The sequence below is a fragment of the Amaranthus tricolor genome, chromosome 7, assembly GCF_026212465.1.
Source record: "Amaranthus tricolor cultivar Red isolate AtriRed21 chromosome 7, ASM2621246v1, whole genome shotgun sequence".
NCBI lineage: Eukaryota > Viridiplantae > Streptophyta > Magnoliopsida > Caryophyllales > Amaranthaceae > Amaranthus > Amaranthus tricolor.
This window is the reverse complement of record NC_080053.1, coordinates 6,391,423-6,419,154: the sequence shown is the minus strand read 5'-3', so window position 1 is coordinate 6,419,154 and position 27,732 is coordinate 6,391,423. Positions and strand designations below refer to the sequence as shown.

The window sequence follows — 27,732 nt, the reverse complement described above, 5'->3', positions numbered from 1 at the left end:
AACGCTTGATAATGTAAACTTGCAAAGAGACACAAAGATTTAAGGAGGTTCACCCAAAAGATGGCTACGTCCTCCGTCGTGTGTAGTTTATGTTTATATTATATCAATGAAGTATAAAATACTCTTACAAATGAAGTATTACAATTGTGTAAGAGATAAAACAAAAAGGCTATGTGTTTGGTTTAGGGGTTGTGTTTGAGTGAGTATGAGAGCTCTATTTATAGTACTAAGTACATTCAATGACAATTGCTCACTTAACACATGCTTAATATTGAATAATGAATGATATGAAACAGCTCCAAGAACTTCAAAGGTCAAAAACCAGCATCCTAGGCAAGTTAGAGGAACCGCTCGACAAAAAACAGAGATCTCGCTCGGTCGAGCAAGCTACAGACAACTTCTGGATGCATTCTGTCTGACCGCTCGACCAACCCAAAGAGCTCGCTCGGTCGAGCGACCATCAGACTTTCTCTGTCAGATTCTGCTCGAGCAAAGTATCTTCCAAGACCCTTTGGACTTCTTCATTAATCATCATTAACACCAATAATTCCCATGAATACTTCATCACAATAAATCACACTTAAACACTACAATCATTAAGTTAACAACTTAATCACCCACATTACCATACTCATTGGATTCCAAACCCAAGAGTTACATATGAATGCATACACCAATTGTGCACTCAAGTCACACCATTCATGATACCATTCATAACAGTTGTAACACTCCAAAATTTTAGGCAAACTTTATTAATTTGGTAATCATAAAAGGTAACTCTTAATTAGTTTAAGTTATTTTTAAGTATATTGTTTTCAAATGGGATGAATATATTTGTTCTATTTAGTTAAAAGGGAAAATTTAATGTTATCATTATTAGTTTGTATATGACTAAATCGTAATTTGTTTCTTAGGTATATTTGGACCGACCTATAACACATTATTCAAGTTTAACAGATAAAATATTTTGTTTTGTATTGATTTTTTTTATGAATAGTAGTATTTACTAATTAGTGTTGTACGTTAAGTTTCATGTCAAATATTTAATTAGATTATTAATACATAAATAAATAATACAATAAAGAAATGTGGCAACGAATATATATTAATGTCAAACATTTAATTAGTACTCTCATCAGCATTATCATCATCTTACCAGTATATCTCATTTATACGAACTATGATTAGGGTCTGAGAGGGAAGGAAGGTGGCACCCCATACCTATAAAGCGTATGCGGTAAAAGAGTCCCTCGGCTTGAGAAAAATCATCAGAAAAAGAGAAACCTGCAACAAAATGGACTGAATGAACTGAATCCGTAAGCCCGCATGTAACAACACAAGCTTTGCCCTTAATAAAAAAATTAAAATAAATAAAACAAACATATAAATGAAATAAAAATAATTTAGTAAAAAGGTGTAAAAGAATGATTTGTAAAAGGCAAAGAACAAGAACACCCCAAGTAATCGAAAAAGTATCAGTAGTTTAAGACATGAATAAGGTGCTTCCAACAACCTTTATCTCTGGGTAGGTCCTCAGTGAGGTATAACTCATGCAAGTCATTTTTTTGTTCCTCTTAAATTCTCATAGGTCTTTCTTGACTTTTCTTGCCCTCCACTATGACGCTTTTGAACGTCTTCACAGGGGTGTCAAACGTCTTTCTCTACAAATGTCCAAACCATCTCAATCTATGTTCTCGCATCTTTGCGCATATAGGGACAACCCCTAGTTTCTCTTTAAACTCCAGGTTTCTAATTCTATCCATAATTGTGTGACCGCACATTCAAAAGTTTTCTTTACAGGCCAACATTCTGCTATCTCATACAACAAAGCAGGCCTGATTACGACTCGATTTTATTTAGATTTTGATTGCTTAGCGATGTCATCTATATTCTACTATTTCATTCAAAAGTTTACTTAGACCTAGCTTTTGCAAACTTAAAAAATATGTTTTTCCCTCTTTTTGGTATCAGGCTTCTGATAAAAAATATGTTTGTCATCTATAGGCACGACTTTTGCCTCTCCTACCGCTTTCTTTGCTGCCCACTTTGCTTTTTTAGCTCTTTTTCTTATTTTTATCCTTTAGCTTCTTCTATACCTCTATGTTCCACCATCACGACTCTCTATACGCCTTTGATTTTCCCGAGGACACCCCTAAGGTCTCTTTTGCCACTTTCCGAATAGTTTCGACCATAGGGGCCACATTTGATTTGCGTCCTCAGCATATTCTCCAACATTTAGGTTTTCCTGAATTTTAAGATGGATACATGTTAACTTAAATCTATTAAAAAACATAAATGTAATGCACATAAAAAATTTAGTACAAATAAAGATGGATATTAACCTCTGGTTTATCATTAAAGTCCTCCATTATGCTCTCGTCACAGCTTAGACTTTTAAGTCCATACGTTCAATTTTTGCAATTTATGTTAAAGAATTCATATCTCTTATCCAATAAGACATCAAGATCTGAAGGAAAACATTTTGCATATTTTGACTGAATTCACCAATAAAGCTTAAGTGGTGTATTTTTTTTTAACAATACAATTGTCAAATTAAAAAATGGGTAAAAATAGGACCTTTAATTGATTATCTCTTACAGCTTAAGCAGTTGCACCAATCTCTTTCTTTGCTTGTTGATCCCATAAAATAAGAACAGCTTCATCTTCATAATCATCTTTCACTTCAATATGGGTCTTGTACATGTTAACAATTAAAATATCTGTCTACTAAATTACATTGTCATTAAAATGCTATTAAATTAGTGTATGAATAAGTATTGTAACTTTTACCTTATCATAGCCATTTTCACATTTTGCATGCATTTACGACACCTTAAAACTCCTTTTTTAGAAATGACTTGTGTATAACACTTTGTACATGATGGATACCACCATTTATAGTGTCATATTCACCTTCAGTTGAGATATATGGAAGATCTCTAAATCTGATCTTTTTATAAACCTTGAACTGTGATTCAATGGTTATTACCGTAAATGATGAAGCTTCTGTCAATTCAGTGGGTCTTGAATTCTCCTTTAAAATTCTATTTTCAATAACTCATAAAGTAACTTACTTTACATCCATGAGATCTATGTTTATTGCCCTTTTCGCAGCTTTTTCATTGTAATCTCTAAAGTGAACTACTTCCCCTACGACATCTGTTGAAAATTTGTGATTAATTGTATAAGATCAACTACTTACTCTTCAGAATATTAGTTATCGTCATGCTTATTTTGGATTACATCAGAAGTCACAAAATTAAATTGTTGTCCTGTTGTTGTAATGTCTGGAATCAAATCAATAATGGTAGTCTTCCAAATTGTAATCTTCCATTCATGCCTTGTTGGTATGTACTCTCCTATTGTAAGAGACACACTAAACATGGACATAAAATATGATTTTCCAATCTCACATGATTTAGAATGATAAGTTAATGTTGTTTTTCCTCTGGAAGCCATTATTTTTGTCCCCTATAATCAATTTTGGTTTAGCTGTTAGATTTTTTTATTAAACATTAACTAAAATTGAAAATTTGGAAATTATATAGGAAAACTTATCTAGAATAATCCAACCTATCTTCGATTTTCGTACAATAATCTCAACTATCAATTAACCATGAATAATCCCATGTATTGTATCATTTTACCCGGAGTATTGTTGGATGACCTGCAACCGGTTAAATAAAATATAAGTTAATTTCCTTTTTTTTGCTTTCTTTTTTAAATTGATTTAATGTTATTTTATCTAATTTATTGCAAAGTACGACCCAACTCTTTTTACTTCCCATTCCAGTGATTTTCCAACACCTTCATTGGAGCAAGCTTTGGTAATTTTCATCATCTTGACGACGCAGCAGTGAAGAAGATTAATTTGCTGATTTTCGACCTTCATTATCTAGCCATCAATGGTAAGTTTTCTTAATTTTGTAAAATTAAATTAGGGTTTCGAATTTCCCCTTTTCATTTCCAATTATGCATTCTAAATTTTTTTCTTGATTTGATCTATACTAGGCTAGTCTGTGTGATTCATTTACAATAAAATGGTGGTTTGGTAGGGTGTTTAAAAAAGCAAAGGTTGAATTAGAGTATGTGGGTGGTATGTGTAAATCCATGAGCATAGAACCTGACAAGTTATCTTGGTTTGAACTTAAGGGAATAGTTGAGAAAGACATTGGTTTTAAGTCTCCATTTACCTTATACTACTTGGATCCTAAGACAATGAATTTTGAGGAAAGGTTGAAGAAACTAATCTAAGCTAATGAGTTACATAGAGGCATTGAATCAAAGTAGCCCATAAAGCCATTTTACAATTGTCATTGATGGGAACGCAAATTCACCTACATTTCAAAGAATGTTTGTTTGTTTTGAAGGTGTAAAGGAAGGTTGGGTTAAAGGGTGTCAGAAGGTTTTGTGTATTGATGGTTGCTTTATAAAAACCTTCTTGGGTGGCATGTTACTAAGTGCAGTTGGAAGGGATACAAATGAGCAAATGTATCCCTTGGCATGGGCTGTGGTTGAAGGTGAGAATAATGAATCTTGGCAATGGTTTATTTCTAAGCTTAAAACCAGGGAAACTCACATGACATGGCATGCAGATGAATTGTGGCATTTGTAAATCCACTGCACATAATAAACAAAATTGTCTAGAAAAGGGTAAAGTTGTTGACCATACACCACCACCAATGAAGAGAGAAAGAGAAAGACCAAGAAAAGATGTTAATGAAAGAAGAGTAAACCCAGAATCACAACCATGTCAACCAGCCCATCATCAGCTAACTGCACATCCTGGGGCACTAGGTAGAAGCGGAAGAAGGATCCAAACAGGGCAAGGGAGCAAAGGTGGTAATCCAAGTAGTTCTGTTACAACTGCTGAAACGGTAAGTTAGTTAAACTTGATGCCAAAAAATTATTACACATCAAATAAAAGTTCAGTCAACCTAATAATTGTTGTGTTCCTTTTTAACAGTGCAAACGTAAAAGAGGAAGGCCAAGCAAGGGAAGCCAAACTCATGTAGACGTACTCCCAACACAAGCATCAACAACCAAGCAATGAAGAATCTTTATTAATATTGAGATTAATAGTTAGTACAACACTTAAGAGCTTTTGTAAACAATGAAGCATATGTATAATTAATGTATTGTTGATGACTTAAGTGATGCTTTTGTAAACCTTAATATTTTGTCAAACATTTAAGTATAGTAGTGATATTTTGTCAATGTAATTGAATATACGGTAGTGATATTTTACCAAATATTTTGTAAAGGAATATATTAGGAAATGGGATATAATTTCATTACATTAATTGTCTTACATTGTTGTAGAATTTTCATTACATTGTAGTAATCGTGTTAACATAAATAAGAAGATTATAAATAATAACCATGATGCAACAAACACAAATCCTAAAGCTTTTGTTGCATTTATTTGTTTAGTAAGTTCAATCTTCAACAAAGCTTCACTCTCCTTCAATTTTTGTTTCTTCATCTTCAATTTGTCAATTTTCTCAAGTAAAATAGAAATTTGTTCTTCCAAACAATATGCTCATCCAAATGCTTCTGACTTGATTACATCATCCTCTCACTTGAAAAATTTGCAATTTAAGCCCTATATACAAAATACAATCAAAATTAGCTAAACTAAATTACTTCACTAAAATAAATCATAAGCACAAAAATTAAACCATAACTTATAGGCCAAAGACCACAACCATAAAATCGATGCCCAACTCTAGAACCTTTTCTAGCAGTTTGCAATTTTGCTAGAACACCATATTCACATTTAAGGCTTTCCCTTACAATTGACCTTCTTGATGTTGAAGAATGAGATGTGGTAATGCTCTTCATAGCATGAGACAGATGAAAAAAAATAAAGAAAACAGAGATGATTTCTGATTCTTTTCGATTTTAATGGAGAATTTTGGTGTGTGTGTTTTAATGAAGGAGAGAAGCAGTAAAGGAAGATGATGATGTTGGGTTAAATGAGAGAAAAAAGCAACGGCTAGTTTATCGGAACAACAAGTAAAAAATGATTCAACAACACTCCAGATAAAATGATACAATACATGAGATTATACATGGTTAATTGATAGTTGGGATTATTGTAGAAAAATCGAAGAAAGTCGGATTATTCTGGATAAAATTTTTTCAATTATATATATATATATATATATATATATATATATATATATATATATATATATATATATATATATATATATATATATATATATATATATATATATATATATATATATATATATATATATATATATATATATATATATATATATATATATATATATATATATATATATATTAGAATTAATTGACCTTTTCATCAATTAGTAGTAAATTAATTGCATTTACGGTTGTGCTGTCTTTGAATTCCCATTTGTAAATGACCTTGACTATTATTTTTTAAGTACCTCTATCTTTGTTTATCTCTGAAAGAAAATGAATACATATGTTTTGATCTGTATGGCTTAAAAATTTTAAGCCAAGTTTGAAAAGAAGTTAGAATTCTGAAGTGTTCGATGTGAAATCATTAAAGGCACATATGTTATTTATAGTGAACTGTAGGGTTTTTGAGAAATGCATTTTAAAATGGTTTTTTTTATTTAATGGTTTTTGCATTAATTAAAGTAACAATGAAACTGTTTATAAAAATATACCAACAATAAAAATGTATGTATAATTATATGGAGCATCTAAGAATACAACTCATTCTAATTTAATACTCCTAATAAGTAAATTTAGAAAATTTTATTCCACAACAAAGTATTTATGAAGATAAAATTAAAGATAATTCAATGGATATTAATTTAAAGAAATTTATTCATTTGTTTTGATTAGCTTTTAATTAATATTGGAACTTAAACCACACAACTCTCATCATTGAACAGAGAAAAAAAAAATAAAGTTGATGAGATGCAAGGGCAATTCCTTGGTATACACAAGATTGTGTAATGAACCACTTTGAACATAAAAACATTGTGATTTCATGGCTCACAAATCACAATGTAAATGATGATGAATTGTTACTTCCTGGAAGACTTGAGTGGTTCCTTTAGAACATAAAAACCAACCAGTATTCAGTATTCAGCACATCAAAAGAAGGGCCTCCCGGGTTCGACCAAGTAAAGATAGTACAGTCGCAGCAATATGCTGACTAGTAAGTCCTGCACGAGTAAACTGCTCCGTTGGAGATGCGTGTTCTATGTAGGTGTCCGGCAAAACCATTGGTCTCCACTGAAACACACGCAAAAAAGTCACAATCACCACCAAAATAACGGCATTCATTACATCTGCTTAAACTTAAAACATTTAGAAATTCGACATGTTTGCAAGTAGATTTAGAGACAAGGAACCAAAGCAACTCATAGCGCATTGATGGTAAGAATCACATATGTTCTCTGTACAGAAACGAATACCAATCTCAATTACAGTCGTTGGACGATACATACCATTTAGCGAGGAGTATTTCGCATTAATCTAGCACATTGACATTCAAAATTGTCATAGTATTTCGTAAATCTATCTGTCATAATCTTAATGAATGTTGCCTGATGTAGTGCTAAATCTAAATATAGAGAAGGCCTTTCACTTTCATCTGCCCCTACTCGAGGAAAATCAGAGCGCTATACAAACATTATTACAAAGAAAATTGTCCCTGAAAGCTTGCCCAGTTCCTTTTAGCAAGTTTTTTTATCTCGATCGGACTTTCACTTGATATCAAAAGATAGTAAAATAGTTCAAGGCAAATGGGGAAGTTATTTTTGGGAAAGAGCTATTCCCTCCGTCTCTAAAAGTTTGTCCACGTTACTATAACGGGCAATTTCAATTTGTTTAACTTTATTAGAATATTTGTCATTTTAAGAAACTATATTTTACCTGCATGTCCTTAGTTAGCTTACAAAATCACAAATTTATCCATGATTGATTCTTCCAAAAGTCATGATTTTCATTTAGTTTAGGGTTTATTAAATGTCATTTTTGTCTCATGGACAAACATTAAGAGACAAGGGGCTTATATTATACATCCTCCCAACTCTAGTACTTTAGCGCTTGAACCATAACTACAAGGGTAAAAACATGTACGGACATTTACTCTTGGGTGTGATGGAAATTTTGTAGCAACTAATAAGGAACTTCCCTAAAATGGATAAGATGCAAGTGCCAAGTAATTAAAATCTATAGTATTTGTAAGAAATGAAAGCAAAAAGTGATAAAAGATCTATCTAACCACATCAACGCAAGTTACCAAACAGAGAAACAAATGTTGGAAGGAGTTTCTTTAGCATATGTAGCTCAGATTTCATCACCAATTCAGAAGTGCAAAGTTTATTAAGAGAATTACCTTAACTCTGCCATCAAGCTTCCCATCAAGTGCAATGAATTGGGAAACATGGGACCCAAATCCCCCGATTGATCCTTCCTCCACAGTAATCAGAAAGGCATGATTTTCACAAAGATTTCTTACAAGGTTGATGTCGAGGGGCTTACAAAACCTCGCATCAGCAACGGTGATTTCTATCCCAAGCTTTAAAAGGAGCGATTGAGCCATACGGCAGTTTTGAACCATGGTTCCGTATCCTAGTAAAGCAACATCTTTGCCTTCAATAAGGACTTTACCCTTTCCAATCTGTTCCACAGGAAGATCACAACTAATAAATGAAGCATAGACCTTCCAAGAATTAAGTATATTATATACAAAAAAAACTCAAACGTGAAAAATTATAAAAATTTGTCATGGGAGGAAGGTAATCAGCAATAAAAGGTTAGACCAAGGCACAGCAGAAGCATTTTTTTATCATCACAGTTAACCAATTAATAAATGTAAGCTACATTTTTTATAGATTTTTCTATATAATTATTGTCCTCATTGGATTAAAAATTGAGCAAACATAAACAGTATAGATAATAGTACTACCTCTATAGGCGTTCTGCACATGAGGTTATCGACACCGATGTTAGAACCACTAGGAAACCGAAAACACACTGGTTGATCATCAATTTGTGCTGCCGTGGCAACCATACGAGCAAGTTCAAACTCATCAGAGGGTGCCATGACAATCATGTTGGGCAAGCATGACATGAAAGTTACGTCAAATGAACCAGAGCACACTGGTCCACTGGATCCTACTAATCCTGCATTTGTGATGGCAAAACGCACTGGAACTTTCTGTCTATCAACATCATGAACAACCTGCAATCAGAAGATACCATGAACACATTAATGATTATACAATAACTATTTAGAACTGTGCCGTTTTGTTGAAGGAAAGAGATCAATGAAATACATTAGGTACTCAGAATAGTTAATTAGCTATAGACCAATAGTATACTATAGACCTATGCAGTGAAAATTAGCATCAATCTTTTCTGTTTTCCTCGGCTTTACTATTTGTGTAGCTGAAGAATCTGCACTCATCTTGGATCATGCGTTGTATGAACTATGAAGACAGTTATACAGTGGAAAGTAACAAGTTGTGGGAAAATGATTTACACGCTTCAAATTAGAGTTCCTTACTCCTCGTCAACACTAAACCAACCCTTAGTTTTGGAACGTCGTAATCAAGAAAGAACAGATAAGTCAGAGACATACAATGTAAGGGAAAGCAGGGACGGAGAAACAGAACCTGGTCAAAAGCTCTCTGTAAGAAGGCAGATGGAATTATGCAAAATGGTTTCAATCCTCCGCAGGCTAAACCAGCAGAAAATGTAACTGCATGTTGCTCAGCCATTCCAACATCAAAAAACCTATCTGAAAATTTCTCCTGAAACAACTCAATTGAAGGTTCCATTTTCATTGCTGCATGAACAGCCACTATATCGTTATCTATCTCTGCCTCCATTGATAAAGCCTCTATAAAGTAGTGGTTGTAAGTTTGAGGTCCAATTCTAGCTATCACCGAATTAACATCACTTGAATCTGGGAAATACAAAATCAGGACACAGCAGCATAGACAAAATCAGTTCAACCAAACCTGATATACGGAAACTGGACACAGCAGCATTGACATTTTAACAAATAGCACAGCCGGTTAACAGAAACGCAGATTATACTAAATTAATATTGCTGACACAATATAAATCACATGATCATAGTTGACCTCGTTCTGGAGAATATCAAAAGGTAACTGCGGAATAAAAAAGTGAAGTACCTTTATCAAGATTTCTCACTGTTTCACTAGTTTTCTTAGGATGCCCAATGTTTTCATCTGTCATAACATGAATCAATACAGGGCCCATGGAATCCAGAGAAGCTACCTCTTGTAGCACACATATAAGATCTTCAACACTGTGCCCATCTACCGGACCTATGTAATACAGTCCTAACTCTTCATAGAGAGTTGATCCCGTAGGACCCAGCATACCACGAGCATACTCGTCAACTTTGGCAGCCCACTCGTACAATCCTTTTCCAACTCTCTTAGTAAGACCCTGGAGAAAAAATAATCGCAATTTAAAAAGGAACAAATGAACTTCATTTCCGAAGGGCCGAACAAACAATGGTAAGTATTGAAAAAGATTATGCACTCGGATTCTGGAAACGAATACCAAGGAATGCTTACTTTAGCAACTTCTCTGAGTTCTCGGAAAGTTTTGCTAGACTGCACCTTGCTCCAGGAGCTAGAAAGGGCTGTAATTGGTGTCCTGGAATGATCATCTGACTTGGGATGCAAAGAGTGACGAGTATCATTCAAAATTACCACCATGTTTGAATCCAAGTAACCAGCATTACTCATTGCCTCATAAACTTGACCAGCAGTAGTTGTTTCATTGCTAATAACAGAAACTACACGCTCACGCTTTCCCTTAATATCTCTTGCAACTGCCAAACCTAAAATTAAACAAAGATGCACATTGGAAGCATGTTATTCTACTTATGATTCTTTCCAAGTAAAGCATTATTAGTGAAGAAAAATGTTAGATCTACCAAGCCCAGCAGATATACTGTTGCATCCATGAGCTGCACCAAAAGAATCAAACTCGCTCTCGGAACGGCTTGTGAAACCAGAAAGTCCATTCTTTTGTCCCAGTGTACTCATAAGGAATCTCCTCCCAGTGAGTAACTTATGTGCATACGTCTTCTCGCAGAGAAAAGGAAATTGTATTAATAAAGAAGTATGTTGAACTCAATACAACATCTCTAATATCTTGAAATGAAGGGAGCCAAAACAAAAGGGAGCAAACACAAAAACTCAAGCAATAAAATTCTGTCAAAGATAATTAGAGTTTGATATCTCACTTGGTCCCCAATATCCCACAATATCTTGTCCATTGGCGCATGAAAAACATAATGGATTGCAACAGTTAATTCTACCACAGCTAGACTAGCTTTTACTATTTTTTGTCCTTTTGCAACCATAAGAGAGAGCTCTCCACGGATTTCATCAGATAATTGTTTCAGCTCCTGTTGCACCAGAGCTTTAATAAGCAATTCGCACCTTTATTCTTAACAACAACTAGTCCAATAATTCTGGCTTAAATATACTAACAAAAAAGATAGAAAAGAAAAAGGTACCATGATTTTTCAACCTTAGGTGACAAATTTTTCATGTTAATGGGGTTCTCAACCATATCAAGTATAGGTGTAGGCATTTCTTCCCAAATAAAGTCATCGTTGTTGGAGAGAGCTTGAGTTCTTCCTGCATGTGCCTGCATACAGTAGTCAGAAACATGTAGATTGAAGAAATTCTAATTAAAAAAGAACTATTACATCATACAAGCACTCATAAAAACATCATACTAAGTGATCAATGGCTGACAAAAATTTTAAAAGTAGAAATTCCCGGGAAATGTTATTCGGTTAGCTTATTTTATAGCAAAAAGACAAGAAGTTGCACTCCCTGAATGTGGAAAAATCAATTACCTAAGCCATTCAAGGCGTAGAACAAAAAATGTGGTCTTAGTTATGGTTAGAGAAAGGCTTCCTCCATCAATGCAAATGGTTGTTCAGTTGTCTCCGCCTATATGTTGATCGCGGTAAGCTCAAAAACATTTATCCCTATGGCAATTTTATAAACAAAACAAACAAAACAAAACAAAAAATTTACTATTTTCTTTCATAAGGAAGAAATTATGATGATTTTAATGCATCATTTCGATTTATTTTATAACCACACGAGATCAATAAACTTATTTCTCGTTATAAACTTTTTTGTTTTATTTTCCAAATCAAACCTTTAAACACTCAAATGTAACCTTCAACCTTCAACTCCAGCCTCATTTGTAGCAACTCCTTAACGCTACCCACCAACCAGTACCACTGCACCCTCCATAAGAGTCCATAACATGACAAACATTCTCCTCCAATTGTGCTCATGTTCATCATTGCTACTTATGATTCTTCAAGATTGGTCATCTCCTCTTGGTCGTCCATCTAGAGGGGGAATGATAGAGATAAATAATATCAAGAAATCAATCAAGATATGTCTTGATTAATCAGTGTCGTTCCTGGCATTGTATAGGCCCTAGGCAAACTGAAAGAAGCGGGTTCTCTTTATGGAGGATTGATTCTGAACTTAAACGAGTGTTTGGAAAAATAACAAAAATGGGCCCTATATATTATAATTAGCATTAAAAATGTAGACGCATGATATAATTCTTAAATAATAAAAAAACTACTCATAAATTACAAATTTCTAAGTGTGTACTTCTATTAACTAGCATTTCTAATTTTAGGGCCCTTTCTAACTCTAGGCCCTATGCAAATGCATACATGTAATCTTTATAACTAGTATCTCTTTTATTCTATTCTATGTAACATTTTAGGTATTTCTTTTATAGTATAAATACATTGTAATATTATGATTAAAATTATCAATCATTAACACTTCTCTAAACTCTCCATAAACTCTCTACACACTATGATCCCCTACTAACAGAAATTTTAATGGATTATTTAATTTCCCACGGGAATTAGACAATTTCCCCCATCTCCGAAGAAAAAGGTTTGTAGGAAGAAACCAGTTTGCCCAACTCTTTCAAAAAAAATAGTTTCTTTACTTCTTCTAATTCTATACATAGAGTATTAATGCTGAGAACAAACTCTTCAAGGACCAAAGTGTACACCATTCATGCTAAAGAATCACCAAGTTAACATCTTTACTTACCCCTGAAAGATCAATTCCCCTTCCCAATTCCGTATAGGGGGGTTTGCCATACCTTGGATTCAAAAAAAAAAATGTTTACCCTAGCAAGTAATTATAATAGGATTGCTTTCGCTCATATTATCCAATTCATACAATGATAAACATAACTAGATACAGACAAGGAAAAGATGGAATCTCAAACCTGGAATGGTTATACCTTGTAAGTAAGGCCGGAAGATAGAGATGCATAGACATTTACTTTATGCAACTCATAATTGGAATGATAAGTGAAGCATCTGAGGTCCAATTGTTGGTGAAAACCTTTACAATTCCCATGAGATTGAAAAGCTATTCCAATTGGATATTCAAGATAAGCCGAAACCATTTTGGAAATCAAAAAACCCAATAAAATTCACACAATTTCATTTAAAATCAATTCATCAAATGCAGAAAGATGAAACAGCAGTAATCAATACAAGTACCCTTTACTATAGAATTTTGAGCACGTTTATTGTAGAATATTGAGAGTGGATTTTTTGATTGTGACAAGAAAAGGGCAAGTGAGTAGTGATGTGAGAATATGAATAAGATACTACTATGTCTATACGGGAAAATTGAGTGGAAGAAATGCAGCAACAGCAGTTGGGTTTGGTGTTGAGTAGTCATTGGTTGAGTATATTATATGAAGATAAAGATTGAAAGATCACAAACTATCATGAAAAACAGCAAGTCTTGCCCAATTATTAGTAGGAAAAATTATCCATAATACAATCTTTTTGTGATTATTTTACAATAATTTTATTTATTGATTAATCATGAATAATCCCAACTTTAAGAGGTGTTTGCCTAGAGTAAACTTGACCCGATAACCAACTATAGCAAGTTTTATTTTTTTAAAAAAAATAAATTAAAATAAAATGTCGAAAAAATTGTTAAAAAATAATTTTAAAAAATTTCTGATTCTTTTTTACTTTTTAGAACTTTTATATAAATTTTCAAAATTTTTCTCTATTTTTACGTTAATTTTCGGTTTTCTTTTTTGGTAAATTACGTACTATAGCAGGTCATCAGTTTACCCGAGTTTACTCAATGCAAACACCTCATAAAGTTAGGATTATTCATGGTTAATTAATAGATGGGATTATTGTAGGAAAATCATGAAAAGGTTGGATTATTCTAAGTAATTTTTACTTATTAATAATAGCCTTTGAGTTTAGGATTTTACGAATTACAACTTTAAAGTTTTTTTTTTTTGAATTAATGTCACTAAAATATCAAAGTATACGTCATTCAGGCCAAGTGATTGTTGAAAACCCCAAATGACTTTTGACCAGCCTAAATAACAATTGTACATCACTAATCACTTTTGACTTTCGTTGACCATCCTTAATCGCATTTGACTTTCCTAATTACCAATGGTACCCTTGTATTTTAGCATTTTAACATAGCTTTTGCCAATCATAACGATATTTTTGCATTTGACGTCGCAATTATTCTCATAAGGTAACTCTTTCGAAAATCTGATCGAACAAGTACTTATTCGCCTATTTTCCAACACGTAGACCTTAAAAATGTCATTTTTACCCATCATAACGAAATTTCAAAAAAAAAACGAACGTCGCGAATATCCTTAAGGGTAACTCTTTCGGAAATTCGATCGAAACAAGTACTTATTCGTCTATTTCTCGACACGTAAACCGAAAATGATGTTTAACTTCATTTCAAACAAATATCGTTATGATGGATAAAATTGACGTTAAATATCTTTTTCAGTCTATGTACCGGAAAACAAACGAATTAGTACTTGTTTCGACCGGATAATCTCGACGCCCGTTTTTTGAAAAATTTACCGTTATGATGGGTAAAAACGATGTCAAATATATTTTTTAGTATTTGTGCCGGAAAATAGGTGAATAAACACTTGTTTCGACCAGATTTTCGAAAGAGTTACGGCAATAAAGAGTTTGCTTATCAAATGAACTTTTTTTTGCAATAAAGAGAATTTTGTAGATTTAGACATTTGGATTTTTTTTGGATTATAGAGTTATCTTTGTCGTCCAATATAGTGATTTTGCATCAAAAATTACATTTAGAAAAATCTTATTATATTTTATATCATATATTATTGCGTACTGTGTATATTTCTTTATTTTCCGCTATTATTGATATAAAGTTTTTTCAACATTTGTTTCATCCTTCTTTAATTAAGTTTTAGATGGATTAATTTAAAATTGTACCTTTTTAAAAAAAAATTGTACATTTATTAATCTTAAAAGATGATGGGTTAATTATATTTTTTTTACAATGGTTATTACATTTAGAGTATTTGATTTTTGCTTAAATTGTAGACGGAGGTATTAGAGAAGTCTTAGAAAGCGCGTTTTACTATTTTTCAAAGCCCTTTAACCTTTTTGCGCCACTCAAGGTAGTTTCGATGCCTATTATATATCAACCCGTTAACCAAAATAATTTAAATCATATATTTTATATTTAATGATATAAAATTTGATTACGTAGCTATGATTAATAATGTTATATTTTTTTTATATGGTTCTAATTATAAGGACATTTGCACTTTTTAACTCAATTTTAATTTATCCGACGATCATTACTTTTAGTTGAGATTTAATAAGTATAAAAGTGTTATAAGTTGAAAATAATTTTATTGTTGGATTATTTCTTTTTTTTTCATTATTCCTACCATTTATTTTTTATGATTATAATACTACTCCCTCCGTTCCTTTTTGATCTTCCACATTACTATAACGGGTAGTTTCAAAAGTTCTTCCACTTTAGAATACCTTCTATTTTTAGAAAGTTTTTATCTCACTTTTACCCCTTAAAATCCCCCTTTTCTTTTAATGTACCCATTTTCTTTTATTTATAATTATTTTCTCTCTCATACTTCCAAAACAATCATTACTTCACACTACTATTTAATTAAAATAATACCCACTACAACCTCATACTTCCAATACAATCATTACTTCCCACTATTATATAATTAAAATAATACCCACTACCACCAAAGATTCTCTTTTTCTTAATCTTTGTGAAATACCCAAATAGAAAGAACAAATAGGAACGGAGGGAGTAACATATTTAGAAACAATTATGAAAATTTATTTTTAATTTAAAAATATACCATTTTTATTAAAGTTTTTACATCTATTAACCCTAAAATATATGGGTTAATTATATTTTTTTTTTCAAAGGTATTACAATTTAAGTATCTAATCTTATACCCTAAATTATAAACAAAGAATTAAGAAGGCGTCTTAGAAAACATATTATCTAGTTTTCATAGTCTTTAATCTTTTCTGCGCTACTCAAGATAATTTGAATGTCCATTATCCTTCAACTCATTAACCATAATAATTTAAATCATACTTCATATTTTATATTTAATGACAATGATATAAAATTTGTATACGTAATTATGATTAATAATGTTTTATTTTTTACACCTTTCTAACTATAAGGACATTTGCACTCTTGAACTGAATACTAATTTATTGTACGATGATTACTTTTGGTTGAGATATGATAAAGTATGCAATTGCTATAAGTTGAAAATAAATTTATTTTTATAAAATTTCATAATGATTATTTCTTTGGTTGTTATAAAATCGTAAATTTATCTTTCACCTAAAGAACAAAATTTACGAGGAAAATTTAGCCGGTATTGGTATTAAAAAGGATGCCTTCTTAGATTAATTTAACTACCAACGGCCAACGGGTCATATTCATTATTCTCTTCTTATACAATGATATGACTATGTTGTCTTTTTTCTATTTGTTGTGATCAGAGTGGAAGTGGTGTGCACACTAAAGAGTTTTGTGATTGACCAATATTATTTAAAGTGATGATCTTTGTTGAAGTTGACGATTAATAGAGATTAATCCTGGCCTACTAGCATTCCTATTTTTCCTTTAAATCATTTAACATTATTATTGTGACTGGTAAATTTTAAAGATGTCAATTTGTTATTTTTTGAATCAATTTATTTAAAATAATTTAATATTATTATTTTTAAGGAATGAAGTCGTTTTACTCGGTTTTGCTTATTTTTATGTACCTTATTTGTCTTGTTCTTTCCCTCTTATTTTGTAGGTTATTCTAGTGGAATTTCTAGTGAGGATGCTTAGAATAAACGCCTAGAATAATATAGCTCCTTTAATTTATCTCACTGCTAGCTTTTCGTTTGATTTGTAATTTTTGAATATGGTTTCCTCCTAACCTTAAGTTGAATAATTTTAATTGGTTATATTTTGTCATCTTTATTAGTTATTAACATTTTCTAAGTTAAATTATATTTCAAATAAACAATAATATTTAAGTCATTCAAAGGTTTAAATTGAAGGGCGTTACAAAATAGTATCAGAGCATCAGATCAAAATCTTTGCATAAAAACTAGAAACATAGGCAATAAAACCATCAAAGTAATCAAAAGCATTAAGTTCAAACCAATAGAGAGATGAAGCAACGTAGAAAATAGAGGATTTCAAATTACATCATTACCATAAACTTTTTGACCTTGTAAGATCTAGTATAGAAGACAAAACTTCCTAAAACGAAGGAAGAACGTATCATTATTTGAAGAGAAAATTGTGAATTCCTGCCACAAAGTTTGAGTGTTTTTCGAATTACAGCCGTAAAGTTTAATTTTTGCAAATTACTGCTAAAAAATCCGTACATTTTAACCTATTTTTGCCACTTTTTATCTTTGACTTTTTATTCTTACCCATGAATTGACTACAATAGTTAACTCATTAACTCGATTAGTGATAAAAATAGATTATGAGAATATATGTAGATTATCGGATTCAATGTTAATGGTTTAAATTAGTAGAATTGCTAAGAGTGGAAGTAATCGACAAAATTAACCGATTGCAATTTATGGAGAACGGACCCAATGTAATATACCAAATGAGCCTGCTATAACATAAGATCATCCATTCTAAGATCGAAAGTTCTCTAAAAAATAAAAACAATCCAACACCATAGCTAAATACTTTTAGAGGAAAAATCAAAATAATCTATAAAAACGTTCAAAGTTACAAGAGTAGAAAGTATAATTCATCAAGTTATAGCTATTCGAATAGCTATGAACTAACATGAAGGAAGAATCACCAACACCGAAAAATAAATGCATAAACTTCATGCAGTTCTTACTTCCACAATTTCCTCAATGACATGTTCTTTTCGGTATCCTTCTTCATCACCTTGGCCACGGCCATTTCAAAATCTTCCTGTGTTACATGAATTCTCCTTTCCCTCAAAGCAAACATACCTGCTTCAGTACATACAGCCTGTACGAAGGAATAAACGAATTCAGTTACATATGTAAGGCATGTGCGAATCATAAAGGGAAAATTAATCCAATTATAAATCCTGTTGCCCGTCTTGGCTGTATCATTAAAAACAAACCAAAGAAATTTTTATGTTTTGCTGAAAGCATACATTGGAATATTTATCAACTAGACAAACCTGTTCCATTTCAACGAATACAAGTTACGAAGCCGCTGAACATAAACAAATGCCTATCAATTAGCTAGTATTTTAACAGTCAGCCATATATTTTCACAGTTCAAGAACTATCCATTGCTTAATTGCATAAGTGAATGTGTATATTAAAGCACTTCCCTTTACATTTGACAATAAACTGAGTTTAGAATCGGTTAGACAAAAGGTCAACAGGTAAACAGAGAGCAAGAATTTATCATAAACCACTTGGAGACACCTGAATCACATATTAGCATTAGAGTGGGCTTTTATAATAAACAAGAAATATGTTAATAATTGCAAAATTTCTAATGCCCCGCTTCCATGAATGCTTCCAAATAATATGTTGTTGATGAACAATTATTCTTTAATTTTTCTGGGTCCTCTTCATTCCCTATAGCATAAAGTTTCAGCCAAAGCCACCATTTTTCTCTTCCTTCTAAAGGTGTTTCGTAGCATTCAGTTTTAGAATAACAAGAGGTTGTATGTATATAATCAATAACAACTTAACAAGTATTACAAACATAAATAGGTTTGGCTTTATCACTTCAATAAATAATCATGGTATCGTAGTTGGAACAAGGTATGCATAACAACGTCAACTATTCACATTGCAGCATATCATATCCAAGGATAAATATAGTAGATTTCAAAAACCTAACAATTATACTTTACTTCAATAAATATAATTATCGTTTATTGATTGATATAGGCGTTATTGATTGATTAAAAGATGAACAATTAGCAAACCTTGAGTTCTGCACCAGAAGCGCCATTCATTTTTTCTGCAATCTTTTTCAGATCAATCCCACGCATCAAATTCATTTTCCTCGAGTGGATCTTCAAGATGTCAAAACGAGACTGAAGAGAAGCAATTTAGTTATTCAAAATGATGTAATACCGCAGCAAAGCAGAAATATTTATATTTTCTACTTTCAAGGGAAACAATTCATTCAAGATCTCCTTAAGTGATAATTGATTCTACTTGCATCATACGGCATATCTAGAGCTGTACAAAATCAGCCCGATTAATCAAAATTGAGTATGACACGACCTGAACCGAAACATCGCTAGGCATAGTAACCAAGTGCTCACAATTACTTTAGAATAAAGCATGACCTAATGCTTAACATCCCTAAAAGCAACAATTCCATCAAAACAATCCCTTTACAAATGGGCAATGTCATGCCCTAGAGAAAAATCTATGACCAAAAAAAACTGAACCTTATATTGGCTCTTTCCCCAATATTTACCAAGAGAACTATGGCATCCTAAAGCTAAAAGTGACGTAGTAATGTGCCAAATAATTATATTAAGAAATCTTTTTTAGTTGACACTTCCCAATACTTTCATCGTCAATTTCTCATCAAAATAATACATTCTACTCAATCAACAGGCAGATATGATTTATGGAAAATGTTGTGGACCTGATAAGAGGTAATCCACAAATGATGGGTCTGAAGAAAACAGTAGAAAATTTTCTTAACTTTTCGAAATGACATTGGCATTTTAATTAATTATTAAAAAAAGAACTTGAGGAGCAAGCCCACACAAAAACAAAACTTGCAGGCAGGCGAATCAACTGAATATTTTACAGCAATACAGCAACCAAAATCAAAAGCCTCATTGAGCAACCTTCCAAAAGATTGAAATTTGAGATTGGAGTGAGGCGCAGGTGTCAGGGCTGGGGAGCACTTGGTACAAAGTACACATTTGATTGACATAAAGACAAGCATAATTGAGTGCTTTATATTGTAAAAAAACAAAGAAACAATGCCAAGAAATTTAACTCACATCTTCATTGGGATTGGGGAACTCAATCTTCCGGTCAATCCTTCCAGGTCTAAGGAGAGCTGGATCCAATATATCAATACGATTTGTAGCCATCAAAACCTGAGAAAATTATGCAACATCAATGGCAATGACAATGAGATTGAGTTGCAAACAAGGTGCAAATGACCAGGTGACAAATTTTCAGAATAAAAATTCAGAAGATTATTACTTTGATCTTGTTTGATGCTTCAAATCCATCTAGTTGATTAAGAAGCTCCAGCATAGTTCTTTGAACTTCACTATCACCATTTCCAGAGCCAGATTCCATCCTTGCTGATCCAATACTATCAATTTCATCCATAAAAATGATAGAAGGAGCATGTTCTCTGTAAAAAAGCACCAAGAAGGAAATATTTTTAACCAACGCAGTACAAATGTCACATGTAAGCTACATGAACAAGATATTATGTACAGCCAAAAGAACTATTCCGGCAACACACACAAAACACTAGAGCAAACCTGGCCATGACAAAAAGTTCTCTAACCATTCGAGAACCTTCTCCAATGTATTTTTGTACCAACTCCGACCCTGATACCCTTATGAAGGTACAGTCAGTATGATGTGCCACTGCCCTAGCAAGCAGCGTTTTTCCAGTACCAGGTGGCCCATAAAGCAGAACTCCCTGCGGCGAAAACACGACATAAGAGGACAAGATTACACAAAAACATACTAGTAGCTAAAGACACAATCAATTATAATCTCTCATAAGCCAATCAATAAATAACAAGGGAAAGAATAATTAACAGTGGCAAGAACACGTCTCCAGAACCCGAAAGAGAAAAATATTGTATCATTAGACACAAAGAAACTCATCACCACCATCATCATCATACACAATGTATCCCGCTCATAGGAGGAATGAAAGACAACAAACCATACCCCTAGAGGAGGATGCAGCTAAAAAAACTCTTGGCTTGAGAAAAACATGCATTGGAAAAGATGTCATGACTCGGGTCAAAGGATCTAAGGGCATTATCGACATTTCATATTAATTAGTCTTGGTATTTTTGTAAATAGATTAGTTGTTATTTTTGTAGTAATCTCTTGGGGCTTAGGGTATATATAGAACCTCCCTTGTAAAATTCATTAGCTTTTGGAATAATAAGAAGTGTCCTTTTGGGAGTTAGTGGGCAAAGTGTCCACAGTATCGGTTTCCATAACGCGTCTTGGTTGATTTTTTACAATGGTACCAGAGCGGTACGATTCCGGTGACCAAAAAATTGTCGGCGAAGGCAAAAGTCCAAAAAGTAGTCATGAAGATGATCTTGATGAGTTTCTTGAAGGTTTTGCGCTGAAATCTCTCCTTTAGACATGCTTCAAAGGGCTGTCCAAAATGGTTTAATTCAATCATTCAAACCCATATCCACCAATGAAATTTATGGGAAGTTTGGAAAAGGAAATTGTGAGATTTTTGATGAACGTTTTGATCCGAAACATGAATTTAGTCACAATGGTTATTCACTCCTCATACTACATCAAGAAAGGGAAGATGAATTAATGGCACTTGTATTTCATAAAGAAAGAAAGGAAAATGTCCATGAAGAGAGTATAAAGGTTGAAGATAAAGGGGAGGAGGTAAGAGAACCGGATAAATGTGAAGTTCAACTTACTGATCAGGAGGAGAAATGGAAGAATCAAGAAGCTGATCTAAAAGTAAAGGAGAAAATAAAGGGAAGGTGGAGCAGTATGGGAAAGACTACCCTATTGCAGAATAGAAAAAGACAGAAAGTAAGAAAGATGGAATTAAAGAAGAATGGGAAAACAGAAAAAGAAGAGACAAGAGAAAGAAGGCACAAAAATGGAAAGGCCAAGAAAGAAAGTTTACAAAAGAGAAAAGCCCAAATACAAAAGATTTTGAGAAGAGGAGAAAGACTCTTGAAGTGCATGGAGAGGACAACCTAGGATAGGTATGTTGTGGATCTAGGGGAGGACCGAGCTTGATTCACTGAAAAAAGACAGAAACGGCGACGACACCCAAGGGGCCGACGGCAGGCGAGAATTCGGAAAGGAAGGTAAGAAAAAATTAGGGTTCGTGGGAAAAGGAGATTATAAGAAAGAGAAGGGAACTATATTAATGGAGAACGGCTCACCGGTGAGAGAAGGCAACTCCGGGAGTGGAGGTCGGCTAGCCGACGACGGAAAGAAGGTAGAAGATAAAGATATCACTGGGAAATTACTGATGAGAGACGGAGGAGGCGGTGACTGGAGGTATTGTGGGCTCACCGGAAAATCGTGGGGAATGGCCGGCGTGGAAGCACTAGTCCGAGAAGTTGAACGGTGCACTGGGAACCGACGGCAAGTGACCGACGTGAGAAAGGAGTTGAGAAGGAAGGCTGATTCATTGAGGGTTTATGAAGGTTTTAAAAATTCAAACAGAGAAGATGAATGGAAAATTAGGGTTTCCTGCTGATGCCATCATGGCTGGCATCATCATGACAGATCAGAAATTGGGTTACTTTGCACTTCTCCAATTAATTGTGAGAATTACCCAAGTCTTAAGCCCAAGAAATAGGAAGACTTCCTACCCAAATCTAAATGTTTTTCCTCCATTTTTACGTAGCCCACTTACTTCATTTACAAATTTACAATTCTTTTTGACCACGGAACATTCAAGCAAGAACTACTCAAAATGCTAGAGTTGGAATTGAATACAATAATGGTGTATGGCTCATATTCGAGGACAAACTCCTGGATACACAAGGCTAGTTTTTTACCACCTTGAGGGTAAGGTGGAACTTCAGGCGGTCGGTAATGTCATGACTCGGGTCAAAGGGTCAAGGGTATTATCGACATTTCATATTAATTAGTCTTGGTATTTTTGTAAATAGATAAGTTGTTATTTTTGTAGTAATCTCTTAGGGCTTAGGTTATATATAGAGTCACCCTTGTAATAATTCATTAGCTTTTGGAATAATAAGAAGGAACTGTCCTTTTGGGAGTTAGTGGGCAAACTCGAAGTGTCCACACTATCGATTTCGGTAACGGGTCTTGGTCGATTTGTTACAAAAGAAAGTAAAGCAAGACAAGACAAGACAAAAAACACGACAAGGCAATGCAAGATATAAATTAAGGCTAATGACGTAACCAAAGAAACTTAAAAATAATGGGAATACCAAAAGCGTTTATGTATATCACCTTTGGTTGAGCAATACCAAGACTCTCAAACAACTCAGGGTGTTTGATTGGAAGCTCAATAACCTGAAATGTGCAAAAAGAAAAAAAAAGAATATTCAATAATCCATCTTAAATTAAAGCACAACACAATTACTATAGTCGATAAAATGGGTGGAGGATAACATAGGAGACAACTAACCTCCTTCATCTCTTTGATTTGCTGGTCTAAACCTCCAATCATGTCATATGTTGAGTCAGGAACTTTCTCAACTTTCATTAGGTTGACCAAAGGATCAACTTTACTCGGTAAGACCAGATGAAGAACATAACTGTCATTTCGAAGAGCAACTCTTGTGGAAGGTGTCAGTTTCGTTATGTCAATGCTCTTATCAACATCGACAACATATTTCCCTTCTGGATGAACCTGTTTATGTTGAGTGTCATTAGGAGACAAATATTTCACCTTGAATTATAATAAATGGATAAATGTTGCATAAACAGATAACCAAAATAAAGAACAAATTTTAACAAATTAAGTCAATCAGAAGCACTAAACTATGAAAAATGCTGCTTATGGGAGCATATAGTATAGTAATAATAAACATACATACCTTAACCAAGACCTTAGACTTCCCCATGACCTTGACAACTTCACCAACATAAGATCCTGGCTCTTGAAGTAACATTAGTTCTTCTTTGAGCATCCTCACTGTGTATATGGTTAATGCATGAATAAGTTCAAGTGTTCAACTATACTCAATGGATATAGTGTTGGCAATCAACAAGTTGCACACAATACAAAATGGTGAATTGGGGATGACTTCTGATATAAAAATAAATTTAAAACCAAAATTAAACAAAAATTTAAGTTGATGATTAATTTTGGAAATTCCTATAATTTAAGACTAATAAAATTATTTAGTTTTTTGATTAAATACACATTATTATTAAGGTCAATTCTAAGCCCCAAAGGCATCTTTTTATATAAGGTCCTAATAGAATTTTTCAATAAGGCCTAGTTCTCCTCAGCTTATCTTTAAAAAATCTGGGAAAACATAAAAAGGGTTTTGGAGGCAAATATATTGACGAAATAATCAAAGAAAATAGTCTATGCTTGTTTAGTCATGTGCAAAGAGACTGAAAATGCTTAGAGAACACTGAGATTTACGGAAACACAAGTGGAATTAATTTTGTTAGTTGTAGAGTAGCACAAGATAGGACCACTTACTCTTTGTAAGCAACAATTTGCCATGATGATTTATTTTTGGTTCATATATTCATTCCATACAGTAAAAATTAACGTTTTGGCATTGTTGTTGGATAGTTTATCCATTTGGAATGTCTATTTGTTCAACACACCTCTCCTTGTTTCAAATAACATCTAGACTATATCTATATTTTAGGCTAGGTTTTCATGGTTGAAACTTTTGACCTACTACACAAGACAACGAGATGTGGGTCCCCAAGGGTTATAGGCTCCAACATGTACTTCCCATAAGAATAGAAGAACATAGAAACAACCACATTTTTATAAGTTGATTTCTTTTTGGAGAGGGGTCATTAGCAAAAGGATGTTCCGTTCTTTACATAATTATTGAGCAAGTATTTGAAATGTGTCGATGCCATCGATAAGTGGGATAAGAAATTGTGTTAAAATTTGATTTATAGACCCTTTATGGACCATTTTTTTCCATGGTATTCGTTTTGAGTTTACCTATTCACAATAAATAAATTTAGTTTTTGCATACAATGATATGAAAGAAACCGATTTTTTAAGGTTCCTAAGCCCCTTTCTTTTTGCAGCGGTTCTAGAAAAGATAACTAGATCGATACAAGGAAACGTACATTGGTGTATGTTGTTTGCTAATGACATTATTTTAGTAGATATGACCGAGGAGGGTAAATGCTAAGTTAGGACGAAGGAGATGAGGGTTGGAGATAAATGAGGTTTTAAATTAAGTCGGAGCCAGACATAATACATGGAGTATAAATTAGCAAAAACAAGATAACAAGAAACACTATAATGTTGTAAGAGAAAGAAATTGCTTCAAGAGAATGCTTCAAATACCTTGGGTCTATATTTTAGAGAAGGGGGGACATCAAAAAAGATGTGACCTATAGAATTAAATATGGGTGGCATAAGTGGAAAGTGACTACTAAAATATCATGTGCTCGAGTTGTGCCCTTAAGATTTAAAGGAAAGTTTTATCAAATGATCATTAGACTAATGCTACCATGCGGTTCCAAATGTTGGGCTTTTAGAAAGAATCATAGCAAATAGATGGGAATAACAAAAATGTGAATGCTTTGATGGATGAGTGGACATACCTTAAGGAATGTAATTCAAAACGAAGATATAATAAAGTGTTTAGGAGTTTCAAATATTGATGAAAAGATAAAACATAATTATTTAAGTTTGTTTGGGCTTGTTCAAAGACGGAGTATTATCGAACTGGGAAGGTAGATAGAAAGTTGAGCTTTAGCGACTTAAAAAGAGAGCGAGAAAGACTGAATGATTTGAAGGACAAAAGTAAAAAAATGATATAAAAGATATGAACTTACAAATTGAGATGGTACAAAATCAATATGAATGGGTCATTTGATGATCATCTAGACTCAATCATTTTTCATAATAAATTTTGTCAACTTGAGAGAATCTCAAGCATTGAGTTTCAACAATTCAAGTAGTTTGTTAAGATATGTGCTCTGCTCAAAGAGTTCGATAGGGAGGTTGTTAAGGAATAGCAGTAGTTAGTTGGTGTTGAGATTTTTTTCTTACATGAGAACGTATAAATACACTTGATGTAGTTGTTGTCTATTGATAATCAATCGATGAATATATAAATTTGTATTCTCTTGTCTCAACTCTACCTTATTCCTTTTCCTTCTCTTCCTCTCTTCTTGTATTTATATCTTTGCTTCTGTTATGTTCTGTTGTTCCATTTTCTGCCTTCTGTTTCTTCAATTCTACTCGCTAATTGGTTCATATAGTCTGAACTATAATACCCCACTTTTTGGATGGGTTATTTGATACCAGTGCGGTAAAATCAACAGAAAGTATCTCAGTGATTCAATTAACAATAATTTCATGTGCTTTGCCAAATCCTCGCAGATCGTAACGGAGCACAACAAATTCTCAGCTCCAAAACTAGTAGAAATGAATGGACTTGGCCTTAATCGCCTAAGCTGTACAACTTAAACAAATAATAAATTTTCACAAAATGCCCAATTTTGACAAGTTAACCATCACATTAGCATGTCTAACAAAATCCTACGTAGAGAAACGAAGTATCTAACAGAAGATATCCGACTAACATTAAGTAAAGTTCAAAAGTTCAAGGGGTGAAAATAAAGATGGAAAACCAGTAAACAAAACTATCATCATAATATGAACAGTATTATTCCAGAAACCCTAACAATTGAGCTGACCACAAATTAATAATTTTGCAACTCACAAACTCAAATCATTCCTTACCGACATTCGATAACAGTTGAGGTTAAAAACAAAATTACTCATTAATACAACCAAAATTCCAATTAGTCATAATATGAGATCGAGAACGATTTCTATCAACGACGAAATGAAAACAAATAAATAGATTGATACTAAATTGACTAAAAAAAGCCAAAATAAAATCAAAAAATAAATTAGGGCTAGGGTATAAGAACCTTGAGAATTAAGCTCATTACGGTGAGCTTCAAGACGGCTAAGATCGAGAGTTTTCTGACGTAAAAGATGTTCAAGCTCGTTGATCCGTTTGAGATAATAATGGCGTAATCCATCTCCAAGAGTGGTGGAACCTATTGTTGCAAGACTACTTTTTTCTGTAAGAGCAGTCGCCATTGTTGATGACTTCGCGATTTGCCAAGGTTCGTTCGAGGGTGAATACTAAAGAAGAAATTACTAATTATACTCCTATATAAAACAAAGGGGAACCGAAGTGGCTTGTTGGAGAGGAAATGGATAGTCTCACAACTCACAAGTGCTTATGAGTTTTTTTTTTCGTTGTGTTTTTCATTTTGCCATCATCATTTTAAATTAATACAGAAATTCGTAAAATATATAAAATTATTAATTTAAGATATAAAAATATTATGATTTTTAAATAATAATATAATTATATTAGCGTTAAATAGTTGAAATTTTTAGTGTAAAATTTTGTAATCAATATAATTATTTT

General features: G+C 33.0%; 2 protein-coding genes across 6 annotated transcripts; both read right to left on the bottom strand.

Moving 5' to 3' along the window:
• Positions 1-6,820: 6,820 nt before the first annotated feature.
• On the bottom strand, positions 6,821-13,798 carry LOC130817625 (probable 1-deoxy-D-xylulose-5-phosphate synthase, chloroplastic). Of its 5 annotated transcripts, XM_057683442.1 has the most exons (12): positions 13,315-13,455; positions 12,187-12,385; positions 11,876-12,010; positions 11,542-11,661; positions 11,252-11,416; positions 10,940-11,090; positions 10,575-10,843; positions 10,164-10,443; positions 9,639-9,931; positions 8,930-9,205; positions 8,357-8,641; positions 6,821-7,248 (listed from the first exon to the last, which is right to left on the bottom strand). In XM_057683442.1, the coding sequence occupies exons 4-12, from the start codon at positions 11,602-11,604 to the stop codon at positions 7,099-7,101; spliced, it is 1,932 nt and encodes a 643-aa protein (XP_057539425.1). In that variant the 5' UTR covers positions 11,605-11,661; positions 11,876-12,010; positions 12,187-12,385; positions 13,315-13,455; the 3' UTR covers positions 6,821-7,098. The 5 variants fall into 5 exon arrangements, with proteins under 5 accessions (XP_057539425.1, XP_057539428.1, XP_057539427.1 ...); XM_057683445.1 differs by having other exon boundaries at positions 11,528-11,661; positions 11,876-12,385; XM_057683444.1 differs by lacking the exon at positions 12,187-12,385 and having other exon boundaries at positions 13,315-13,447.
• A 4,196-nt stretch (positions 13,799-17,994) lies between these two features.
• On the bottom strand, positions 17,995-27,568 carry LOC130818924 (26S proteasome regulatory subunit 8 homolog A). The gene is made up of 9 exons (XM_057685202.1): positions 27,221-27,568; positions 24,163-24,260; positions 23,751-23,975; positions 23,573-23,635; positions 20,896-21,059; positions 20,606-20,762; positions 20,398-20,496; positions 19,354-19,464; positions 17,995-18,410 (listed from the first exon to the last, which is right to left on the bottom strand). The coding sequence occupies exons 1-9, from the start codon at positions 27,393-27,395 to the stop codon at positions 18,270-18,272; spliced, it is 1,233 nt and encodes a 410-aa protein (XP_057541185.1). The 5' UTR covers positions 27,396-27,568; the 3' UTR covers positions 17,995-18,269.
• Between the last annotated feature and the right edge of the window lie 164 nt (positions 27,569-27,732).